The sequence below is a fragment of the Lathyrus oleraceus genome, chromosome 7 (assembly GCF_024323335.1).
Source record: "Lathyrus oleraceus cultivar Zhongwan6 chromosome 7, CAAS_Psat_ZW6_1.0, whole genome shotgun sequence".
NCBI lineage: Eukaryota > Viridiplantae > Streptophyta > Magnoliopsida > Fabales > Fabaceae > Lathyrus > Lathyrus oleraceus.
The window spans coordinates 146,464,462-146,485,316 of NC_066585.1; the positions used below are offsets into that span (position 1 = coordinate 146,464,462).

At 33.6% G+C, this 20,855-nt stretch overlaps 1 protein-coding gene across 1 annotated transcript; it reads right to left on the bottom strand.

Moving 5' to 3' along the window:
• Positions 1 to 8,301: 8,301 nt before the first annotated feature.
• On the bottom strand, positions 8,302 to 15,041 carry LOC127101570 (DNA topoisomerase 2-like). The gene is made up of 19 exons (XM_051039022.1): positions 14,328 to 15,041; positions 13,785 to 14,077; positions 13,612 to 13,678; positions 13,252 to 13,522; positions 12,973 to 13,172; positions 12,571 to 12,777; positions 12,312 to 12,425; positions 12,086 to 12,196; positions 11,826 to 11,990; positions 11,398 to 11,739; positions 11,175 to 11,308; positions 10,712 to 11,060; positions 10,444 to 10,630; positions 10,306 to 10,355; positions 9,771 to 10,217; positions 9,507 to 9,675; positions 9,368 to 9,426; positions 9,206 to 9,284; positions 8,302 to 9,077 (listed from the first exon to the last, which is right to left on the bottom strand). Exons 1-19 carry the CDS (start codon positions 14,865 to 14,867, stop codon positions 8,461 to 8,463), a joined length of 4,401 nt encoding a protein of 1,466 aa, XP_050894979.1. The 5' UTR covers positions 14,868 to 15,041; the 3' UTR covers positions 8,302 to 8,460.
• Positions 15,042 to 20,855: the final 5,814 nt, after the last annotated feature.

Sequence of the window (20,855 nt, forward strand, 5' to 3'; positions counted from 1 at the left end):
GAGTTTCCTAAAATTGAAGCTACATCATGTGAAGAGGTTCGTTTCTTGGAGAATGGTGAAGATTCATCAATTTTATCCATTGGTGAGCTTCAAATGCAAGAAAAAAGAAAGGAGAAGAAGTGAATAGACTAACAGAAGGAAGGATGAAATGAGAATCATTACATGTTAGAAGTGTTAAACACCTTTGATGAGTTGAATCTATGATTTATTCTCATTCTTCATTGATTCAAAGCTTAGATTATTAAATAATGAAATGACTATATGTTAATTGAGAATATAAACTTGAATGGTCTAGAGGGGGGTTGAATAGTCCTTTTCAAAAAAGACTAATTTAAAAATATTTGCTTTTAGAAATCAAAGTTAAATAAAATCGTTTGGTGTAGCAGAATTTTTTGGACAATATATATGTTATTGGAGTGATTGAAATATACATTTGTAGCACAAACAAAATGAACAAAATATGAGAGACTAAAGCAATCAACACTTCAATTGATCTAAATTTTGTTTACATGAGATGTGTAAATTGAAGTTATTTAATTGAACAAGATATTTATTATTATAATTTATAGGTTTAATCACAAGTAAGATCGTTCAGAATCTTGATCTAACAGAACCTAATTTTCACACACGAAAACACTATGAATGCATTAAAACCTAATAGCATGCAATTTATATAAAAAAATGTTATTACATATGATTAAAGTCATTTTATAGGCAACATGTGAAGTAAAATATTATGACAAGTATTGAGACATCCTGTCTCTTTGAGATCAAGTAAGGAAGACATATTGTTCATCAGTCTGAGAGACATCTTCTCTCATGCAGAGTAGCTTCGTGTGGTGTGATTCTTGTGTTGTTTAAGAATTTAATTCCTTATTTTATCCAATCCGGTTTAATCTTTAATGCTTTTTTCGAAATAAGGGAAATTTTTCAAAAGATCATTATTAGCAAGATTAAATTGAATAACTTTGATATGATCAACATTTAATCAATCAAATATTTCAATCAAAGTAATGAAAGATTGGTTGTTTTCACTTTAAGGATGTTCAACCTCGTTCAAAGACACAAAAAAACTTAATGGGCTTTTAAGTTGGACTTTGTTTCTATTTAAGGTGGAGTTCTTCATTGTAAAGACTTTGACCTTGTACAATCAAATTAGGTGTGTTCATTTGTTTTGAGTATTTTTGTTTTGTTTAGTAATTCTTATGTTAAGGGAATAAAGTGTTTTTGAGTTGTAATTTCAATTCATCATTCATAAATTTTTGTAATTGTCCAAACATTCGGGAGAGTGTTTAAATGAAAGTGAGAGGGGTCTCATATTTAAGGGGAGTCCTTAATAGAAATTCACGGTTAGTGTTAGAAAAAAAAGCATTTAAATATTAGAGTTCAAATCAAATCAATTTGTATTTTTTATTATTAAGATTAAATTTTATTTCATTGGATTAACATCCTCCATAAGTATCTGATTTGCATCGAATTGAATTACTAATTTTTGTTTTAACCTGAGTTACCAATTCGTGTTTTATTTTATTTAGTTCCGCTCCTTTACTTTACTTATTACGTGTTACATTTATCATACACATTGTTATGATATTTTATTTACATTTATTTATCATACATCTTGTCATTAAAAAAACATTAATATAAAAATGAAGTAAGATATATGCTATCAATTTGCCTGTGCTTTCTTAAGTCGGTGCTTCGTTTTAAGTGAAATGTTCTACCAAATGCTTTTGTGCTTTCTTAACTTTTTGCTATATTTAAGGGAAGTATTCTCCTAAATGGAGAGAATGGTATTGAATGATTTAATAGCATGCATGATACCCCTTTATATAGGATTTTATGAAAATGTTTACTTGGTTACAAATGAAAGGCAACTTAATCTGGTAGTAACTCAATCCACGTGTATTCTAGGTAACTAAAGTCATTTTTATCTTTTTTATTTATTTATTTAATATTTATTAAATATTAAAATTAAGTTATTTCACATATATCATTTTAATCTATATCTTTTTGTGATTTCAGTATAAAGTTTATTTATTTTTTTGAGATATAAATTTATACAACTGAGAAAATCACTGTTAAAATTTCGGTAAAATTTTCAATCCAACATGCTAAAAAATTCTATGATCATTTTTTAAGTTATTTTCCATAAATTTACTCTATTAAAAAATTTATTTAATAGATGTAAAAACATATTAAAATAAATAATAATAATAATAATAATAATAATAATAATAATAATAATAATAATATAAATATAAATAAAATAATAATAAAATATATTTAAAAAATAAAATGTTAGGTGTTATACACACGAATCAACAAATCATGCTTGCTTTTTAAACTCTGCATGTAAGGAGTAATCATGTGTAGTAGTCATCATGGCTTATCATGGCTTGAGAGTCATACGTGGATGCTTCAAGTTTATCACTAGTTGCACTTTGAAGTTCTGATAAATTTGATTGAACACGAGAAGGTGTAAAGGATTCATCAAACCTATACTAACAATTAGCATTGAGTGACCATATTCTTTTCGAGAATGTGTTCTTTTTCTTGGCTAAGTGTTAAAATCCTTTAATGGTGAAATCCATTTCATTATTATCAGATTCTTCATCATAAGCTTCGCCGTGAGTGGCTTATTTATGTTCCCTAGTCTGAGAAGATTTCTCAGACATCCCAACAGAATTTAAAGCTAATGTTTTAAATTTCTTTATAAGTTCATCTCCATTTAGTTCCATCTCATGGCTTTAGAGATTGCTAACCAAACTTTCAAGACTTAATGGAGTTGAGTCTTTAGCCTCTTGAATAGTTGTAACTTTGGGTATGTATTTGATAGGAAGACTCCTAAGAATCTTCATGACATAGTGTAGCTCTTGTTAAAGACCTGAAATCCAGACACAAAAATTTGAAATCTTGAGAACATAGTTTCAATGTTCTCATCATCTTTCATTCTGAACAACTCATATTGTTGAACCAAAAGATTTTCTTTAGCTTCTTTAACTTGTTGATTTCCTTCATAGATAGCACATAAAGATTTAAAGATAGTTTTGGCAATTGACTTATCAATGATCTTTATGTACTCAGAATGAGGCAGGGCATCAACAAGAATGCCTCTCACTCTATGATGTTTTATGTATATCTTTTTCTAAGCATGAGTGAGAGACTTTGTGTCAGAAATCATTCCAACACCATTGACTTGAATGTCAATGTCATCTTCCAAGATATCCAATAACTCATCATTCAGGCCAATGATGTGAGTGAACATCTTACTTTTCCACCATTCAAATTCAGTAGTCTCCACAGAATGTTGGTGGTCTAGCAATATAGTTATTTTGATCAGATGTATTTTGATCATGGTTACTATTACCACGAGGAATACCACCATCAGAATTGTTAACTTGAGGACCATCAGACATTATGAATGAACTATTTTTCTCAAGATCATTTATGCACCACTGTTAATTGTTATAGTACAGACCTTACTCACATGCCAACTGAATGTGAGAAAAATACATAAGAAGGAGGGTTGAAATGTGTATTCTAATTATTTTTCTACTTCTGAAAAACCAGCTTCATCATCTGCACAAGTTCAGAGTCTGAACACAAAGATAGTTTGCTACGGAATGATAAACAATAAGAAGCAAGAAGTAAATCAACACACAAAGTTTATCCTAGTTCGTCTCCTAAACTGAGAGTTGACTGGTCCCCTTGTCCAACAAGATATTTTCACTATAATCAAACTCATTACAACTTTGATCAATCAAACTATAAAGAGACTTCAACTGCTCAACCAATCCAAAAAGAGACTTCTGCTTAAGCAATCCTGCAAGAGACTTATGCTCAATCACACCAGAAAGAGACTCAACTGCTCAAGCACACATGCAAAATATTTCACTGCTCAAGCAACCTTACAAGAGACTTCCTTTACGTTAAATAAATAATTTAGTAGAAATGATTACTATTATACTTTAATACATAATCATAAGTATATAAGTATTGCAACAATTATAATGATTCTTAACACTTAAGATTTCTAAGATATTCAAAGATAAGAAATCTTAAAAGCTTATGCAAATAAATAGATAAAACTTTATCTCAAAGTTTGTACTCAATATATTCTAGTAAGATGTTTGATGATTTTTAACCTTCCTTCAAATCTCCAGCTCCCTTTTATAGAGGCATAACAAAGGTCGTTAAAAAGTTTTATGCACAATAGAACTTTGAAATGAAGCAGCTCCAAGAGAGAGACGTTGGAAGATGAATCATGTTTAGATATTCACCCAATGTGTAATAGCATAGTCCACTGCATCTATTTTTCATCCTAGGTATAAACCAGACGTGGGGGTGAACTAGACAAGTCGCATCATCTTTCCTTGAGCCTTGCGTTAAGGGACTCTAGTTGACTTTTTCCCTAAGTCTGGTGTTGATAAGATAGGTCTATTAAGGGGACAGAGTACGAATCAGAGGCTGAGCTCTTCAAGATGAGGTCTCTAGAGTTTGAGTTGTCACCAGAGGCAGAAGTACCATGATTAGAGTATGAACTTTCAGAAGTTGAAACACCACGTTTAAAGTCTGATCCTTCAGAGTCATCAGATTCTAATCCATCATAATTTGAGACATTCACCTCGTCAACAAATGTTTTTAGTAGGGTCAGTTCTGAGTAGACTTTAAGCTTCATGATCCTGCACACTTGAACATATGTTAGTATACTCAATTGTTCTTTAAATACTTTATTATTATCAAAATCCAAGAGATATGAACAAATCTTGTTTCAACAAAATCATCATGCATACTACATGTTTGTTGATTTGTGTGTGACGTTCGCAGTGATATTCGATATGATCAATTCTTGCTTAAACTTGTCCAAATACATTTATTAGACGTAGAAGATGGCTTCAACATCATAAATATTGGTGATTCATAACTCTCATATATTTGCATTACAAATGGATTGTATTCTTCTGGTAAATCAACGGGAATGAAGTCAATTTAATCTTGTTGTGATAAGGCTTCTCTAACTACAACTAAGGAGTTGGAAATAACTTTAATTCTTAGCATATATTCAGTAATGAACCTATTACCTTTCTTCATCGATTTCAACTCAATTCTCAATTGTCTAAATTATGCCTTCATATGAGCATTGAAATGCTTACGAGTCTTTTCTTATACTTCAAACTCATGGTTACGTGACAAGACTCTAGGCAAAACCGATGCAGAGATCGTTAAAATAAGCCATATGAAAAACTCATAGTATTGTAACTCATATTTCAATTTATTTATTTTTATAAAAAATTTAAATTGAAAATTTTATCAATGATATTAGAGTTGTCCGTCGTCATCGCTAAATGATATAAAGTACGAGAAGCTTTGTTGTTTATTTATCCAATTTACTTTTTTTTTTCAATTATCTACTAAATTTTCTATTCAACTCATTTAACTAAAGTAACATTAAATAAATCTATAATAATAGTGTCCATATTTCTTTTATACTAATAAAAAAGTTAAATTGATAGTAAATTTAGCAAAGAAATATGCTTGTTTAATACTCTCGAGGTGTTTCATTTATATTTTTTTCTCTTAAAATAAATTTTTTTCGTATAATATTAATAGTTTTTTTTAAATAACCATATTTTTATAAATAAAAAAATTTTAAAAATTATATTTTTAGGAAAATACCAAAGTTATTATGTTTTTAAAAAAGAACGTTTATATGAGGAGGCACCACAGATATTTGTGCATGCAGTGAAATCTTGAATTAAGGCGCCATAGGGTATGACACATACTTACATGTCATGCCACTGCATGTGGCGCATGCATGCATCCTCTAGGAGCATGCACCACAGGGAGTGCCCCATTATTTGAAGACATAACAAGGGGTCAAGGTATTAATCTAAAGTATCTTAAACAACATTGTTCAAGTATAATATTAACCAAAATTTGACTGAGTATGAAAAAATAATTAAAACGCAGTGTTATGTTATGTTAGTATTTATTTTTTTTATTTCCTGAAACTACTGGTAATACAATAAATATTATGTATTTGTCTTTGTTAAAAAAACATAAATAAAATAGGAACATATAGTTAGGGTTCAGCTGTTTTGTCCCATTTAAATAGCTATTTGTGTAAAAGCGCACAAAAGGGTACTTGTTCGTTTTATTCTTGTGTGTTTTGCTCCAAGCATGCGGTTGATCAAGAATACCGTCACGCGTCCCCGTCAACGAAAACAACTTCACATTTCCCTACACAACAAAATGAGTTTATCTCATTATTTTCACTTGCTTACTTTATACTACAACTAAATGTAAATAATTTATTTTCACTCTTTTCGGTTTAGGTGGTCTGTTCTAGGGATGAACTACAACAAATGTCTTAAACACGCTATAACGGTCTATCGAAATCTTATAGATCACCTTGGACCAGACGATTTATTACAACTAAACAACTCATTATCTCGTTTAGTTTTAATATTATCAATTTACGAATCTTCTAATCATGTATTTTTCCTATATAGTTTATCTGGAGGTCGTATTTGGGTCTCGACCATGAGGTTAACCCCGAGGATGTTGCAGTTTGGACTGCAAAAATACCAATAATCAAGTTCACTACTGTGGAGATGCACCCGAGTGAACATGTCAAACTGCACTTCGGCATGCTGCAAAAAATCCCAGACATCCCGGCGTGTTTGGGACAATGGCATCAACTAAGAGGCAATATCCAATGAAATTATTCCAATTGGAGAGAGTTCGCTAGGGAGATGTGTCGTCAATGGAAGCAGCGACATCAACAGATCATAACTGAACCTATCATGCAGGATGCTAGACCAATTCGAAATTATATGAATTGGTATAGGTTGGTTACAACGACACAGTTTGTGTATGACCCGAGGTATTTGATCGATCTACACCAACGAGCTTCGTCATCATACGCCAGCAAACAACCCCGCCCAACAATCAACCCCGCACCATTACCAAACCCAAAAACAATGTCAACTCACCCAAACCCAACAACCAACCTCACAACATCACCATACAAGATACACCCAACCACCAATCGAACATGATTGTGAACCCACGTACACCTAACCCAGCGACCAATTTGTGACACACGCTCAAACACAAAACTAAGAGCATGAGTCATACCACCAACAACCATATGTCACCACCACATCTTACTATAGCCCCGATGATGCATATGATTCCACCTCATCGCACCATAGTTTCCAACCAATACACACCCAAATATCACACCACCAAAGCATCCAACATCACATTGTCAAAGCACTCAAACAATGCATGTCTTTCAAACACCCAAAAAATCATTACTTTGTTTCCAAAATAATTTAATGTCTCAATTCAACCAACCAGGTTGTCCACTTGTAACCCAAAAAACACGACCAAACTACGACAACATGGACACCGAACTCAATTACAACAGCGCCAACTACTAGGGATATATGATCAAAGATTTGTTAGATGACACTAATATTCCAAGAACCTCGTACCAAATCACCTTTGCCTCAGGTGAATACTAAGAGACCCCAAACACCTTAGAGAAATCGTGGAAGACCTCGAAGGCAAGTGACACCTTAGAGAAATCGTGGAAGACCTCGAAGGCAAGTGAATGCGCTGAGGTGTGGAATCGGTGCGCATTATGATCGAGTGGATCATTAAATTTCTATTAATCGTTGTGTAATTCTATTTAATTTAATAACATTATAATTTATTTTTTATTAAACATTTTATTTAATATTATTTTATTGTTAAAAAAATCATGACAACACATTATTCAGTGCTTATGGCGCATGCTCCTAGAGAATGGATATATACGTTATATGCCTCACTGCCTATTAGTTCAAAATTTCACTGCATGCGTAACTGTTTGAGGTGTCTCATCACGTGGGCAAATTTTTTTTGTTTGAAATATAATTACTTTGATTTTTTTCTAAAAATGTAGTTATTTTGGATTATTTATTTTCAATAAAAAAAATCACCAATAAATATTATTCTTTTTTGTATATTATATTCTTATTTATTAACTTCTACAATTTTCAATTATTCTATTAATTATAATTAACATTTTAACATTTTAATAAATAATATTAATTTTATTATTATAAACTAATCAATTTTTTAAAAACTGTATTGCTAAATAAGACACTTTTTGCGAAAGGTAATATGAAAAGACTTTTAATTGTAGAAGATTAAGTGTTAAAAGACAGAACACATCATGTGCGTGTTGTTGCAATTCGTGACTCAACCTTCTGGTAACAAATGACACTATCCACAAAACCATAAGAATTGAAAAAAGATGGCAAAGCATATATCTGATGCATTCATACTAACTAATTCAGTCATCAAATCAAGAAATGCAGATCTGTAAGATACAGATTTAAGTTTTACAGAACAAACTGTAGTTTTATTAATGCATAAAACTTCAGCTAAATTGTAAAGAATAGTCTAGTCATCATCTTCTTCAAAATCTGATAATTCAGCATCCTCATCAGAATCATCGTCACTCTCGGATTCACTCAATACATATATCTTTTGAGCACGGTTGGCCCTCTGAGGTCTAGCCCTTGCTGGCTGTGGTGCAATCTCAACCACTTCATCATCTGCAGTACTAGGAGAAGAGTTTGAAGCAGAATCTCCAGACAAATCTGCAATTGGACTTATATCCTTGCCAGCAGCCCTTCCCAGTATAGAGCCACTCTTTTTGTTAAATGGTGACTCCCTCATCTTCCTCACCTTCTTTTCTGGTGATGTACCTGTACTTTCAGCTGGCTGCAACATATCAGTTAATAATTTTTGACCCAATGATTGTTTGGTGCCTACATTTCTTTTCTTGGGGGCTGCAGGTGCCTTCTTGGCATTTTGAGCAGCGGGCTTCCTTCCTCCCTTCTTAACTGGGGCAGCCTTTGGCTGAACTTCAAAGTCGTCATCATCATCAACATCATGAACTTCATTATCACTATCCGATTCCAACACTATGGTACTTGACTTCTTTTTAGCACCGCCCCTTTTGTTAACCTGTTTCTTCCCAGCAGGGACAGGTTCTTCACTATCCATGGCATTGGCTGTAGACAAAAAAAAAAAGCAACTTCAGCACTAGCATGTGTAAGTAACCCGTATATTCTAGCATTCTAGCATGGCTAGTTAATTGAAGATTCGGAATATTTAACTAGTTCAGCCAAAAAATATTTACCTCCTGACTTTTCACCAGATGATTCAAGGTTATACGCAGCTAAGCGTTCTTGAAGAGATAGAATATCCTCATCAGCTTCCTGGTGTAGGCATAAATGAAACTGTAAGCACTACACTGGTTGAGAGGAAAATATGCAATACAGGAACTAGGCAATTGGCATACCTTCTCAATATTCTTAGAACCTGCCCGTCCTTTTGGTTTTGCAACTTCAACATCATTCTCTAAAGAGAAAGTTCATATCAGGATGGATATCAAAATTCAAAAGAATACACATGATATTACTAAAACAAATAAGGCTTACCAATTTCCATTGCAGAATTATCATTCTCTGGCTCAACACTTTTGGACTTCTTTGTATTCTTTCGTGGTTGTGGCGGCTTCTTTGCGGGTTTAGTAGCAAACCCGTTGGCCTTTTTACTTGCTTGGCTTGATCTCTTTCGATCCTCTTCTGCCTCTTTACTATCTAGCTCCTGAAACAGGTTCAAAAGATTAATATGTAAGAGATAACAAAACAGACCTTATTCTTTACAAATACAACTAAACAAATTCAGTAACTGTCTCTTACATCAAGTTTCTTTTCCAACTCATCTAGATCTTTCAACCACAATGACGTTGTTGGTGTTCCCATCAATATCTCAAATTCTTTTTCCTTGTCAGTCTTTTCATCTAGCAGCTTCTGCACACTTTCAAGGGTCAAAGTTCCAATAGGTAAGGATAATAGATACTCATAGTCACCCCATGTTGCTCCTTCAACACTGACAGGCCGAGACACAGTTTCTTGCTCAGCATCTTCATTCTCTTCTGAATTGTCATCATTTGCCCCTGCAACTTGTGGTTCTGCAGATTTACCTTTCTTAGGCATGGGAGTAAAACCTTTTTGCTTCAGCTCAAGCAACAAATCAGCTTTCTTCCTGTTGCTCACAATAATTTCTCCATTCACAACCCCTAATATAAACCTGACCTTGTTGTCCAAAATCAACAAGAGTCTTTGAAGGTTGGCCAGTATATATTTCTGCAGGCATGCACAGCTTGCATTTCAGTTTATACTAATTATAAATAGGTACAAAATATATGTCTGGCTCATTGCCACAGAAACTCACCTTTCTCTTCTCATAATACTCCAGACGAAGTGGATAGAACTCTTCAAGAACTGCATCAGGAATGGCACAAAAAAGTTAGTACAAAAAACATTGTAAGATATGGTGATTGAAAATGATTATTCATTGCAAAGGTTATACTTTGTTCTGGAGTCTCAAATTTCTTAATTTTTCCCTCTGCATCAAAAAGGTGCATGTTGCTTGTGCTAATAGTGCTGGTCAGTTTGAATTTCTTGAATAATCCTTCTTGCAAGATTGTAGCTATTTTTTCTGCCTTCATCTTGATTTCAATGTCTATTATTGCGTCATCTCCATTTTGCCTGAAATCCTGCAACCAGAAAATTTTCAAATTAAAAAAAGGGAGAAATTAAGCTTGTGTATATGGTGAGTAACGTTTAAGTCAGGTTACCTCAATGAGAGGATCCTTGACATTAGGTGTTCCATCAGTTATGGATTCAAGGAACTGCTTATAATCTTGAGTCCACTTCCGTATAGGAAGCTCTGTGATTTTGAAAGTCTGTTCGTCTATTTCAACAACTTCACCGTTGACTATATAGCCTCCTTCCTTGGCACTTTTCTCAATGCTTCCTCTAAATCCTTTGTACCATGGATCCATTGGCACCATTTCTTCACTGTTCAACAAATGTCTAACATTGGCAATTATCTCTCGTGGATTATAGTTGGGAATGTAAGAACTCCAACCTGTCCCAATTCCCTCACTACCATTTACAAGAACCAAAGGTATAATTGGTATGTACCTGTGATGTCAAACAGGATTTGAATCAGTTCTGTGTATATAATGTTCCTTAGTTGTTATTAATTAATAACTTCAAACAAGATAGCCTTTACAAAGAAAGGAGAAAACAAAATACCAGTTTGGTTCAATGGACCTCCCATCCTCATTCAAGTACTCAAGAAGTTTATCATCATCCTCATGGAAAAGACAACGAGTAACAGTATTTAGCTCGGTGTAAATGTATCTGGAACTTGCATGGTCTTTACCACCCTAGAAAAAGCAAATTATCGAGTAAGTACAATTTTAATAAAAAAATGTGGTGAATGTTTGCAACAAAGGCTTATGCATGTTTATCTCACCAAGTTTCGAGTACCAAATTGACCATTTGGTTTGAGAAGATTGATGTTGTTGCTGCCCACAAAATCCTGTGCCATTCCAATAATTGTGCTTGCAAGACTTTGTTCACCATGGTGGTAAGCAGAGTGCTCAGACACATAACCAATAAATTGACCAACTTTTATTTCTTTGAACAACTTTTTCTTAAATGAGCAGAAAAGAATCTTCCTTTGACCAGGTTTAAGACCATCAACCATTGAGGGAATGGACCTTTGGAGATCCGCCCTTGAGAACAATATAAGCTCCTTGTTAACGAAGTCCTTGTAGTTTATAAGTTTCTCTTTATGATCGCGACAGGTGCCAGGCTGCAACAACGAAGATTGTAAAATATATGATAACTATACAGCCTAGAAGAATAAGCTTTTGTAAGCAAATTATTTGGTAATCACACCTCAAAATTACGCATCCAGATCTTCCTATCTTCAGCTTTTTTCTTACTGAATGCCATCTCAATTGCATTTCCATCAAAATCATCTTCCCAAATGAAGTCTTTTTTGTGCTTATCAAGATCTCTAAAGTACTCTCTCCCTTCCTTGGGAGTACTTGTACCCAACCCCTGCATAAACACCAAAAACAAAATAGGCAAACAGTGAAAGAAGAATTCTAAACATAATATGGAGTTTCCTGTGCTTACAAGTTAAAACAACAAACCTTATAGTACTTTATCTTCCAACTAGCTGCACTGTTCCCCAATCTTTCTCTCCATGCTTCATATTCTGGTATGGAATAAAATGATACTATTGTACCATTTGAATGAGAAGCCTGCAGTGAAAGATAAATGTATAATACCCAAAAGAGACATTTACTTAAGATATCTACAATTCAAAGGAATTCATGACCAAATAAAATAGAAAACATGCAACATTAATCTACTAACCCTTATAACGGGAGTAGTGAACTCAACCATGAAAGATGGAACCTTAAGCAGTGATGGCCAAAAGGAATGAATGAAGTTAATCAGAAGCCCTTTGATGTGGGAGCCATCATGATCCTGGATCACACATAAATTTGAGCTTTTATAACTACAGTGGTTAAGAAAATCATCTATAATATGTTGTGTCTCATCATACTCTATGGAAACTGAGCATAAAATCAAAATATTATTAAACTATGATCTTTAAGCAAGTAACCCTCACCTGATCAGCCATAATCATCAAATGACCATATCTCAAAGACTTCACATTTGTGTACTCCTTGTTTTGCTGCAGTCCAAGAATCTTTATATTTTGAATTTCTTCATTGTCCATTATCTGTTTGCTACTAGCTTCCCGCACATTGAGCAATTTTCCTCTCAACGGAAACACACCATAATGGTCTCGGCCCACTACAGAGAGCCCGGCCATCTTCATACAACAAAAGAAGAAAAAACCAAATTAAGTTATAAACTCTCATTATTCTTTGTAAATGTTGGGGGACTTGAGATGACATACTTCAAATTAAAATGAATATATGTTTCCAACTCTTCTCTTGTAAACACCAAAAATTGTAATGCATTTCTTTCTATTGGTATATAGAATAAACAATAGACAACAACTAACCGCAAGAGCCTTAGCAGAATCTCCCTCCGTCAGTATCAAGGTACATTTCTCAGAGTTCCTTCCACCGGCATCATTGGCATCCTCAAGCTTGACAATCCCACGAATCCTCTGGGTCTTAGATCCATCAGTTTTTTTCAGATCTTTACTTTGTTTAAAATCTGCCCATGATAGGAGGGTGTCCACTATTCCAGATTTTTCAACTGCGTAGATTTACAACATGTGAGTGTAAAAAAAACTTCTCTAATTGATCCAATTACAAACAAATTATTCATTACTTACCATCCTTAAGCATTGATTCTGGAACATCACATTTAGAACCAAAACTAGCTTGTCTAGTTGTTAGTGTCTCCTTAGTTTGAGAATCAAATGCAGGGTTGTCAATCAGAGCATTGACAAAAACCCACAAATGATTCTTTACAGTGTGAGCTTTCACATTAGCATCCTTCTTTTTCTTATTTACTTTATTCATTACATAGGTAGTAATCTGATTTGTAATGTAATCAACATGAGTTCCACCCTTGATTGTAGCAATGGAATTAACAAAACTGACCTGGAAAAGAACAAATTAAGGTGTGAGACAAAATTAACATCAATGAGCCTCCAAATTACTATACTTTAGAAGTTTGCTTTGCTAGTCACCTGTTGAAATTGCCCATCACTTAGACTCACACAGATCTCCCACCTATCACCTACTTTGGCATGAATCCTAATAACAAACAACAACAAAATCAAGTTATTATATAACAACAACGGAAAACAAACAGACATGCTCTAAGATTGAGTTCTCAAACTAAGTGTCTGTAGAAACAAACCTTGGCAGGGGTGTGGGTTTAGACTTCTCAGCACATTTTAGAAAGAGATCAGCGTAATCCCGGAACGACTTAAAACGAATCAAGGTTCCATTGAGTTCAACCTTAACAGTCTTTCCAAGGCATCCTGCCATGTCCAAAACACGCTTTTTCATCAAAGCAACAACATCCTCTTCAAGATAGGTCATTTTGAACTTCTCCAAGTCAGGCTTAAAGGTCACCTTGGTCCAGTTCTCACTAGCTTTGCATTTGGTTATCACTGGTTCAGACTTCGTCCCCATATTGTTTGAGAAAACCTTCATATCAAAACCAATCATCAATATATATACAAGGAATATTAAATTTAAGTAACAAAAAATCATGTTTCATTATGATTTGCAAACAAACAAATATTCCAACAAATTCAATTTCAACTCATAAAACCAAACATTAAAACCCTAAATTAATAAATAATCAATCAAATTCAGATAAAAAGAAAACAAAAAACATAATGATTAAGAAATTGAACACCAAATCCAACCCTAAAATCAAGAAACAAATCACTACCTGCTTATACTTCTTCAGACGACGTCCATCGGCAGTCTCAATGATAAACTCAGTTGAAAAGATATTGGTGAGCTTAGCACCATAACCATTTCGACCACCAGTAGTTTTCTTGACATTATCATCATAGTTACTGCTAGTAAGAAGGTGACCGAAGATCAACTCAGGAACGTAAACCTTCTCTTCCTGATGAATCTCAACCGGAACACCGTCTCCGTTATTGTAAACCGAAACCGTGTTCCCTTCAGGGTCGATGATAACTTTGAGCGAATCCATGGATGGATCTCTTTGCTTGTTATCGGCGGCGTTGACGAGAATCTCGTCAAAGATTTTGTAAAGACCAGGTACGTAGGAAATGGAACGGTGAACCATTTCGTCATTTTCGTAAACCCAGAGATTTTGAGTATGTTTTTCAATTGAACCGACGTAGGTATCGGGACGGAGGAGAATGTGTTCGAGCTGTGATTTCTTTTGGTACATTTCTTCGATTGTTTTCGAAGGAATGTTTGCGGCATTGCTGGTTTGGAGAGGTCGCTTTTCCATGGTGGAAGGTGTGGTGGTTGACACGGAGGTGGTGTCGTCGGTGGTTGACACGGAGGTGGTGTCGTCGGTGGTTTTTCTATAGAGAGAGAGAAGTGAGAAATGTGAATCAGTGTGAAGAGCTGAATGAAATTTTGATTTGATAATTTGAAAAAAAAAGGATGGAGTGGAAGAATCTAACGGTTGTTTTGGTGTTTGGAGCGGGAATTCAAATTTGAACGAGTTATGGATTTTGTTTGAAGTTGGGTTTGGGTTTCTAGCAAGTTCGGAGCCCTAAAAAACGAGTTGGGTAATTTGTGTTGTGAGTGGAAAAGTGGCTTTCATACTCTCAATTTGTACCTATACCCCCAAATCATATGAATTTAGTTAAATACTTTTGAATTTTAAAAACAAAACCCATAATATTTTTTTTCTAATAATACTCTCAAAATAACAAGTTCTGAAAAATTGAAATAAGTTTTTTAGTTATATAAAAAAATTTATTATACATTATCGAATAGGTAGATGGCACTAACATTGTCATAGTACACAAGAGTAACTTAGTAAATAGGAAAATGAAGTTTCAAAAGAAGATTGCAGAGTCAACATGATTCTAAATTCACATTAGTAATGCCCCGGTACTCAGCCTCTGCACTGGAATGAGAAAGTGTGGGTTGTCTCTTGGAAGACCGTGAAATTAGGCTGTCACCAAGAAAAACTCAATAACCTGAAGTAGATCGACGAGTGTCGTGACATCCATCTCAATCACCATATGTGTAGAAAACAAACTACTCAATAGTAGAAGGATTGATATGTAACACATATTGTAAGATGCCTTGAACATAACGTAAGAAGCGTTTTAATGCAAGCATGTGCTCAATGTATGGAGCATGCATGTGAAGACACACTTGTTGGACAACATATGAGATGTCAGGACGGGTAAATATGAGATATTATAAAGCACCATCAAGACTCTGATATAATATATGATCGTCATATGGAGTGTTGGTAAAGGTACTGAACTTTTGCTTGATGTCAATTGGAGTAGCTGAAGGTTTGCATGAGACTATGTCGGCTTAAGCAATAATGTCGTTGGCGTAGGTACTCTGACTAATAAAAAGTTCATTTGCATGTCCGATCACTGCAATTTAACTCTTAGAGTATGTTTGGATGTAGCATTTTAATGAAGTGAAGTTGTTTTTGAGGGAATTCAAAATGACTTTACCAAAATCTATTATTTGGATAAAAAGAACAGGGAGAATTATTAAAATGATGTAAATTTATGAAGTATTTTATTAAAGTTAAATTTAAGGAAGGCTTAAATAGTCTTTTGGTCCATGTATGTCAGCGAGTTTCCCTAAATCTTTTTTTGTTGGAGTCCATACACTTTACTTTCTTGTTGGCGTTAGTCCTTAATATCAAAGGTAAAGACGTTTTTGGGTTGCCTTTTGTTTTTAAATTTATGTCATGCCACATAATATTCCATGTGGTTCACGTATTTCCCACCAAAAATAAAGTCATAGAATTACATTTTACAGTTTTGGTTTTAGTCCTTGCAAATTAGGGTTTCAGAAATAGTAACATTTGGAATTCTGTGTGAGGTGGGAGGCGACTGTGAGGAAGACGCGACGAAATTGGTAGTCACAATAAAAGCGCGATTGAGCAAGGTGATTGATGCAAAAAGTTATGATTTTTAACTCAGAACTTTAATTATAGGGGAAATTTTGTTAGGGACAATGTAATATGTTACTTATGTGGGCATGAACATATAGTAAACATTGATCCTGATAAGTGGAGCTTCTTTAAAGTAGTTGGTATGGAGGGACCTTGCATTTTGTTGTTGGGAGAGATCCCAATGACCAATATTATCCCCTAGCCTTTGGTGTTTGTGAAACTAAAACAAATGAGTTATGGAGGTGGTTCTTTACTTTGCTTTTGAAGGACATTGGCTAAGAAAAAATATGGGTGTTCATATTTGACCAACAAAAGGTACATTTCATTAATGGTTTTTATGTTGGACTTCATCCCTTGTGCATGTTTGATTGTTGGATTTCATCCCTTATGCATGTTTGACTGTTGGATTTCATCCCTTATGTATTTTCTATTTTTTGGATTTCATCTTTAATATATGTTTCTTCTGGATTAAATTTGCAGGGTTTAATCCCTGTGTTTGAAGAAATGTTTTAGGGGGTGGAGCACATGTTATGTCTTAGGCATTTATATGCCAATTTCAAAAATAAGTTAGGTGGAGGCACACAAATTAAGGACTTGATGATCGCAGCAACAAAGACAACATATATTAAAACATGGGAAGTTAAGATGAAAGAATTGAATGAGATTAATGTGAAGACTTGGGAGTGGCTTACTAAAATACCTACCAAAGCATGGTGTAAGCATGCTTTTTCTTTCTATCCTAAATGTGATATGCTTATGAATAATGTATCTGATGCATTTAATAACACAATATTAGTGGCTATGGATAAACTAATCTTAACCATGTGTGAATGAATAAGAAACTACATCATAAATAGGAATGTTAGCTTAAGAGAAAGAGTTTATAGGTGGTAACATAGGATAATGCCTATACCAGGACTTAGGTTAGATAAAGAGGTTGAACATTTTGGTAATTAGATTCCAATTTGGTATGGTGAGACAATTTGGAAAGTTGAACATGTTCATACAAGACATAGTTTTATAATGGACATTTCAAAAAGAACTCGCACCTGTAGTTTTTGGGAATTTGTTTGTATACCTTGTAAACATGTAGTATTTGCATTAGGTTTTAGGAACCAATGTCCTGAAAACTTTGTGGATGATTATTATTCCAAGGAAACCTATGTGATATGCTATGATTTCAATGTAAGCCCGATTAATGGACAAGACATGTGGCTAGAGGTTGACATTGAAGAAATGTTACCTCCAACATATAAAAGAGCACCTGGAAGGCCAAAGAAATCGAGGAGGAAGGAACCTAATGAAGATCCTAACAAGGGAAGGACACAAACAAGTTATTCTTGCATTAATTGTGGGATACATGGCCATAATGCAAGAAATTGTACTAGTCTTATGGTTGATTAAGAAGCTAAAAAAAGAAAGGTATTTACTTATCTTCATGCTTTATATTAGTGGTAATGCCAATGTGTAATCCTTAATTCCATGATTAAAATGTGCAGGGAAAACCAAAGAAAATTGCAACTGGAGCTACATTTGGAACTACAACATAAGAACAAACCCAACCTCGAACTGGAGTTGCATCTGGAAATACAACACAAGAACAACCTCAAGAATAACACCATTTTGAGTGTCAAAATGAAGTTGACCCTGAATTTGAAATGCTTGTTGCAACATTTGAGACACGACAACCTTAACCAAATGTAAATGATGTTACTTCCCAATCTGCGTATGTTCCCAATGTTGAAAATGCATATGCTCCAAATGTTCAAAATGCACATGACTCTGGTATAAGTGGTTCACAATATGATTATATTTTGTCTGCACCTGTTCCAAATGTTAAACATGTTCCTTAGGTAGATGTGTATGCACCTGTTCCAAATGTTGAACATGTTCCTCAGGCAGTTGTGTTTGCACATGTTCCAAATGTTAAACATGTTCTTAAACTAGTTTAGTTTCTTAAGAGAATTTAGTTTATTAGTTTCAATTGCGTTTATTGCATGTATTCTAATACTTGTATTTTGATTGTACTTTAAGTCATGAGCAACTTGGTTATATTGTACTTTGAGTCATGAGCAACTTGGTTATGTTGTACTTTGAGTCATGAACAAATTAATTATGTATGTTGGTTTTATGTAGTTTGCCTATGTTATTAACCATCATATCTTATTTAAGTTTACGCCTCTTTATCATATGTCTTTATTGCCTATTTATGCCCTTTTGCCTCGTATCTTATTTTAGTGCATCATGAAACAAGGATGAAAACAATAAAATCACAAGCATATATGGACTCAAATTCAAAACATCATATTCTTTCATTACATAATCATTACATGTATAACAAAGGACAACATTCAGAAACAATGCTTATTACAGGGACTAAAAAAATACAGACACATTATACTGAGATTCACCACCATTTATGGTAAGCGATGAAGATATCCCATGACACAATCAACAATAACTTGAACAAATTGGCTTTTCTCCTTTTGTTTTCCAACTTCAACTTCATCTTCTGTTTTCTCCTAACCTCAAACTCCTTAACAATGCAATTGCATTCACTTGAATTTTTGGCTTCACTTGACGCATTTCATTCAACTTCATCATCCCATATGAACAACTTGCAACTTGACATTAACCCATAGTTTTGACATTTTCAATATCTCTATTTAAGATTTTCAAGTGAGTTTGAGATACACAATTTCATTGATCTATTACAACCACATACTGGAACTTGAAACGAATTACAATTAATAGTTGAGGAAGAAACCATGGAGAAGAAGACTGAAATGGATCCCACTTTCAGATGAAGAAGATGAAGAGAGCGAGAGAGAACAAATTGCAAAATGATAGTTTTTTTTTAATTTCATCCTTCTTTTTAATAATGGACATGTTGCATTTCCACGTGGAATATTATGTGGCATGTCATAAATTTAAAAATAAAAGTCAACTAAATACCGTCTACCACATATACTTTTTTTAACAAACCTTTAACATTAGGAACTAACCCCAACAAGAAAGTAAAATGCAGGGACTCAAACAATAAAAAAAGATTTAGGGACAAAAATAAAAAACTCACTAACTTACGGGGATCAAAAGATTATTTAAGCATTTAAGGAATTATAAATGGTCCAAAAAAGTAACTAATTTGAAATTGCTAATTCATTCTCTTTAATGAGAATGTTAAATTATTTATTATTAATTTTTCAAATTTTGCAAGATGATCCTCCTATTTTATGAAAATTTAAAATTCATCCTTAAAATTTTTAAAAAATTGCAAATAAATTCTTAATAATTTTTAAATTTTATAAATTGGACCCTTTAAATTTTTAAAAATTACAAACTGATCTCTATTTTCATATTTTTAATCTGACTTAAAAATTTTAAATTTTATAAAAATGACAAACAAAATTTTAATAAATTATTTTAAAAATGAATAAATTTCAATTGAATTATTTTAGAATTTTGAATTACTCAAATAAAAATTAAATTATTGAAAGGGAAAAACTATTTATTTATTTTGGCTCAAATAAAAATAATTTTATTTACATCTTGCAGAGGAATCTCAACAATTTGATTCTCAATAATGTATTCACAAGTGTCAAAATTGCACAATCCGATTTGAATCAAAGGGTTCAAAAGGCACTGATTCCGACTGCATCCTTTTTCGAATCCGCGATGTTGGTGCAATGCAATTATAAAGATTGGCTACCTTTAGTTAATGGTGTCTTTGTGTGGTTTTTTTACAAAAATAATCCAGTTTTTCAAGGAAATTTCCAAAATACCCCTGGTTTAAAAAAAAATCCCAAAATACCCCTTTTAGGAGGAGTCTCCAATTGAATTGGTGACTCCTCTTAAAACTTGAATGGATGCGCCAATTGGATTGGTTAGGGCAGGTGCCCTAGCCAATCCAATTGGCGCTTATGTGTAGAGGAGTCGCCAATTCAATTGGCGACTCCTCCTAAAAGCCTCAAATGACAAAACCTTCAACATAAAAGTTGTAGATATTTTCAAGACAATGAATTTGGACTTAAATTTTGTATCATTTGGATTTTTGATGAGAAAGTTAGGGGCACTTGAAGTTGAACTTTTTCACATTTCAATGGCTTTGGTCCAAAGTGACCTATAATGTTTTGTATTATCACATGTGTTTCTTTTAGAATTATGAAATTTTATCCAACATAACAATTAAAGTAGACATCTAAAAATTTCCAATGCACTTGGTCCCACCTCAAAATCATAAAAAATGAGTGAGTTAGGTCCTTGGGAAGTTGACCTAAAATTAGGGTTTCAGTCAAAATGACCTATAATGTTTTGAAATAAATGATGACCTTCCAAGTT

What these genes read in the sequence shown, in the direction of transcription:
- LOC127101570 (XM_051039022.1), bottom strand. Translation starts at nt 14,867, where the DNA reads ATGGAAAAGCGACCTCTCCAAACCAGCAATGCCGCAAACATTCCTTCG. An exon ending in ATTCTGCTAAGGCTCTTGCG is followed by an intron (nt 12,778 to 12,972) that starts GTTAGTTGTTGT and finishes TGTTGTATGAAG; the next exon opens with ATGGCCGGGCTCTCTGTAGT. An exon ending in GGAAGATAAAGTACTATAAG is followed by an intron (nt 11,991 to 12,085) that starts GTTTGTTGTTTT and finishes GTGTTTATGCAG; the next exon opens with GGGTTGGGTACAAGTACTCC.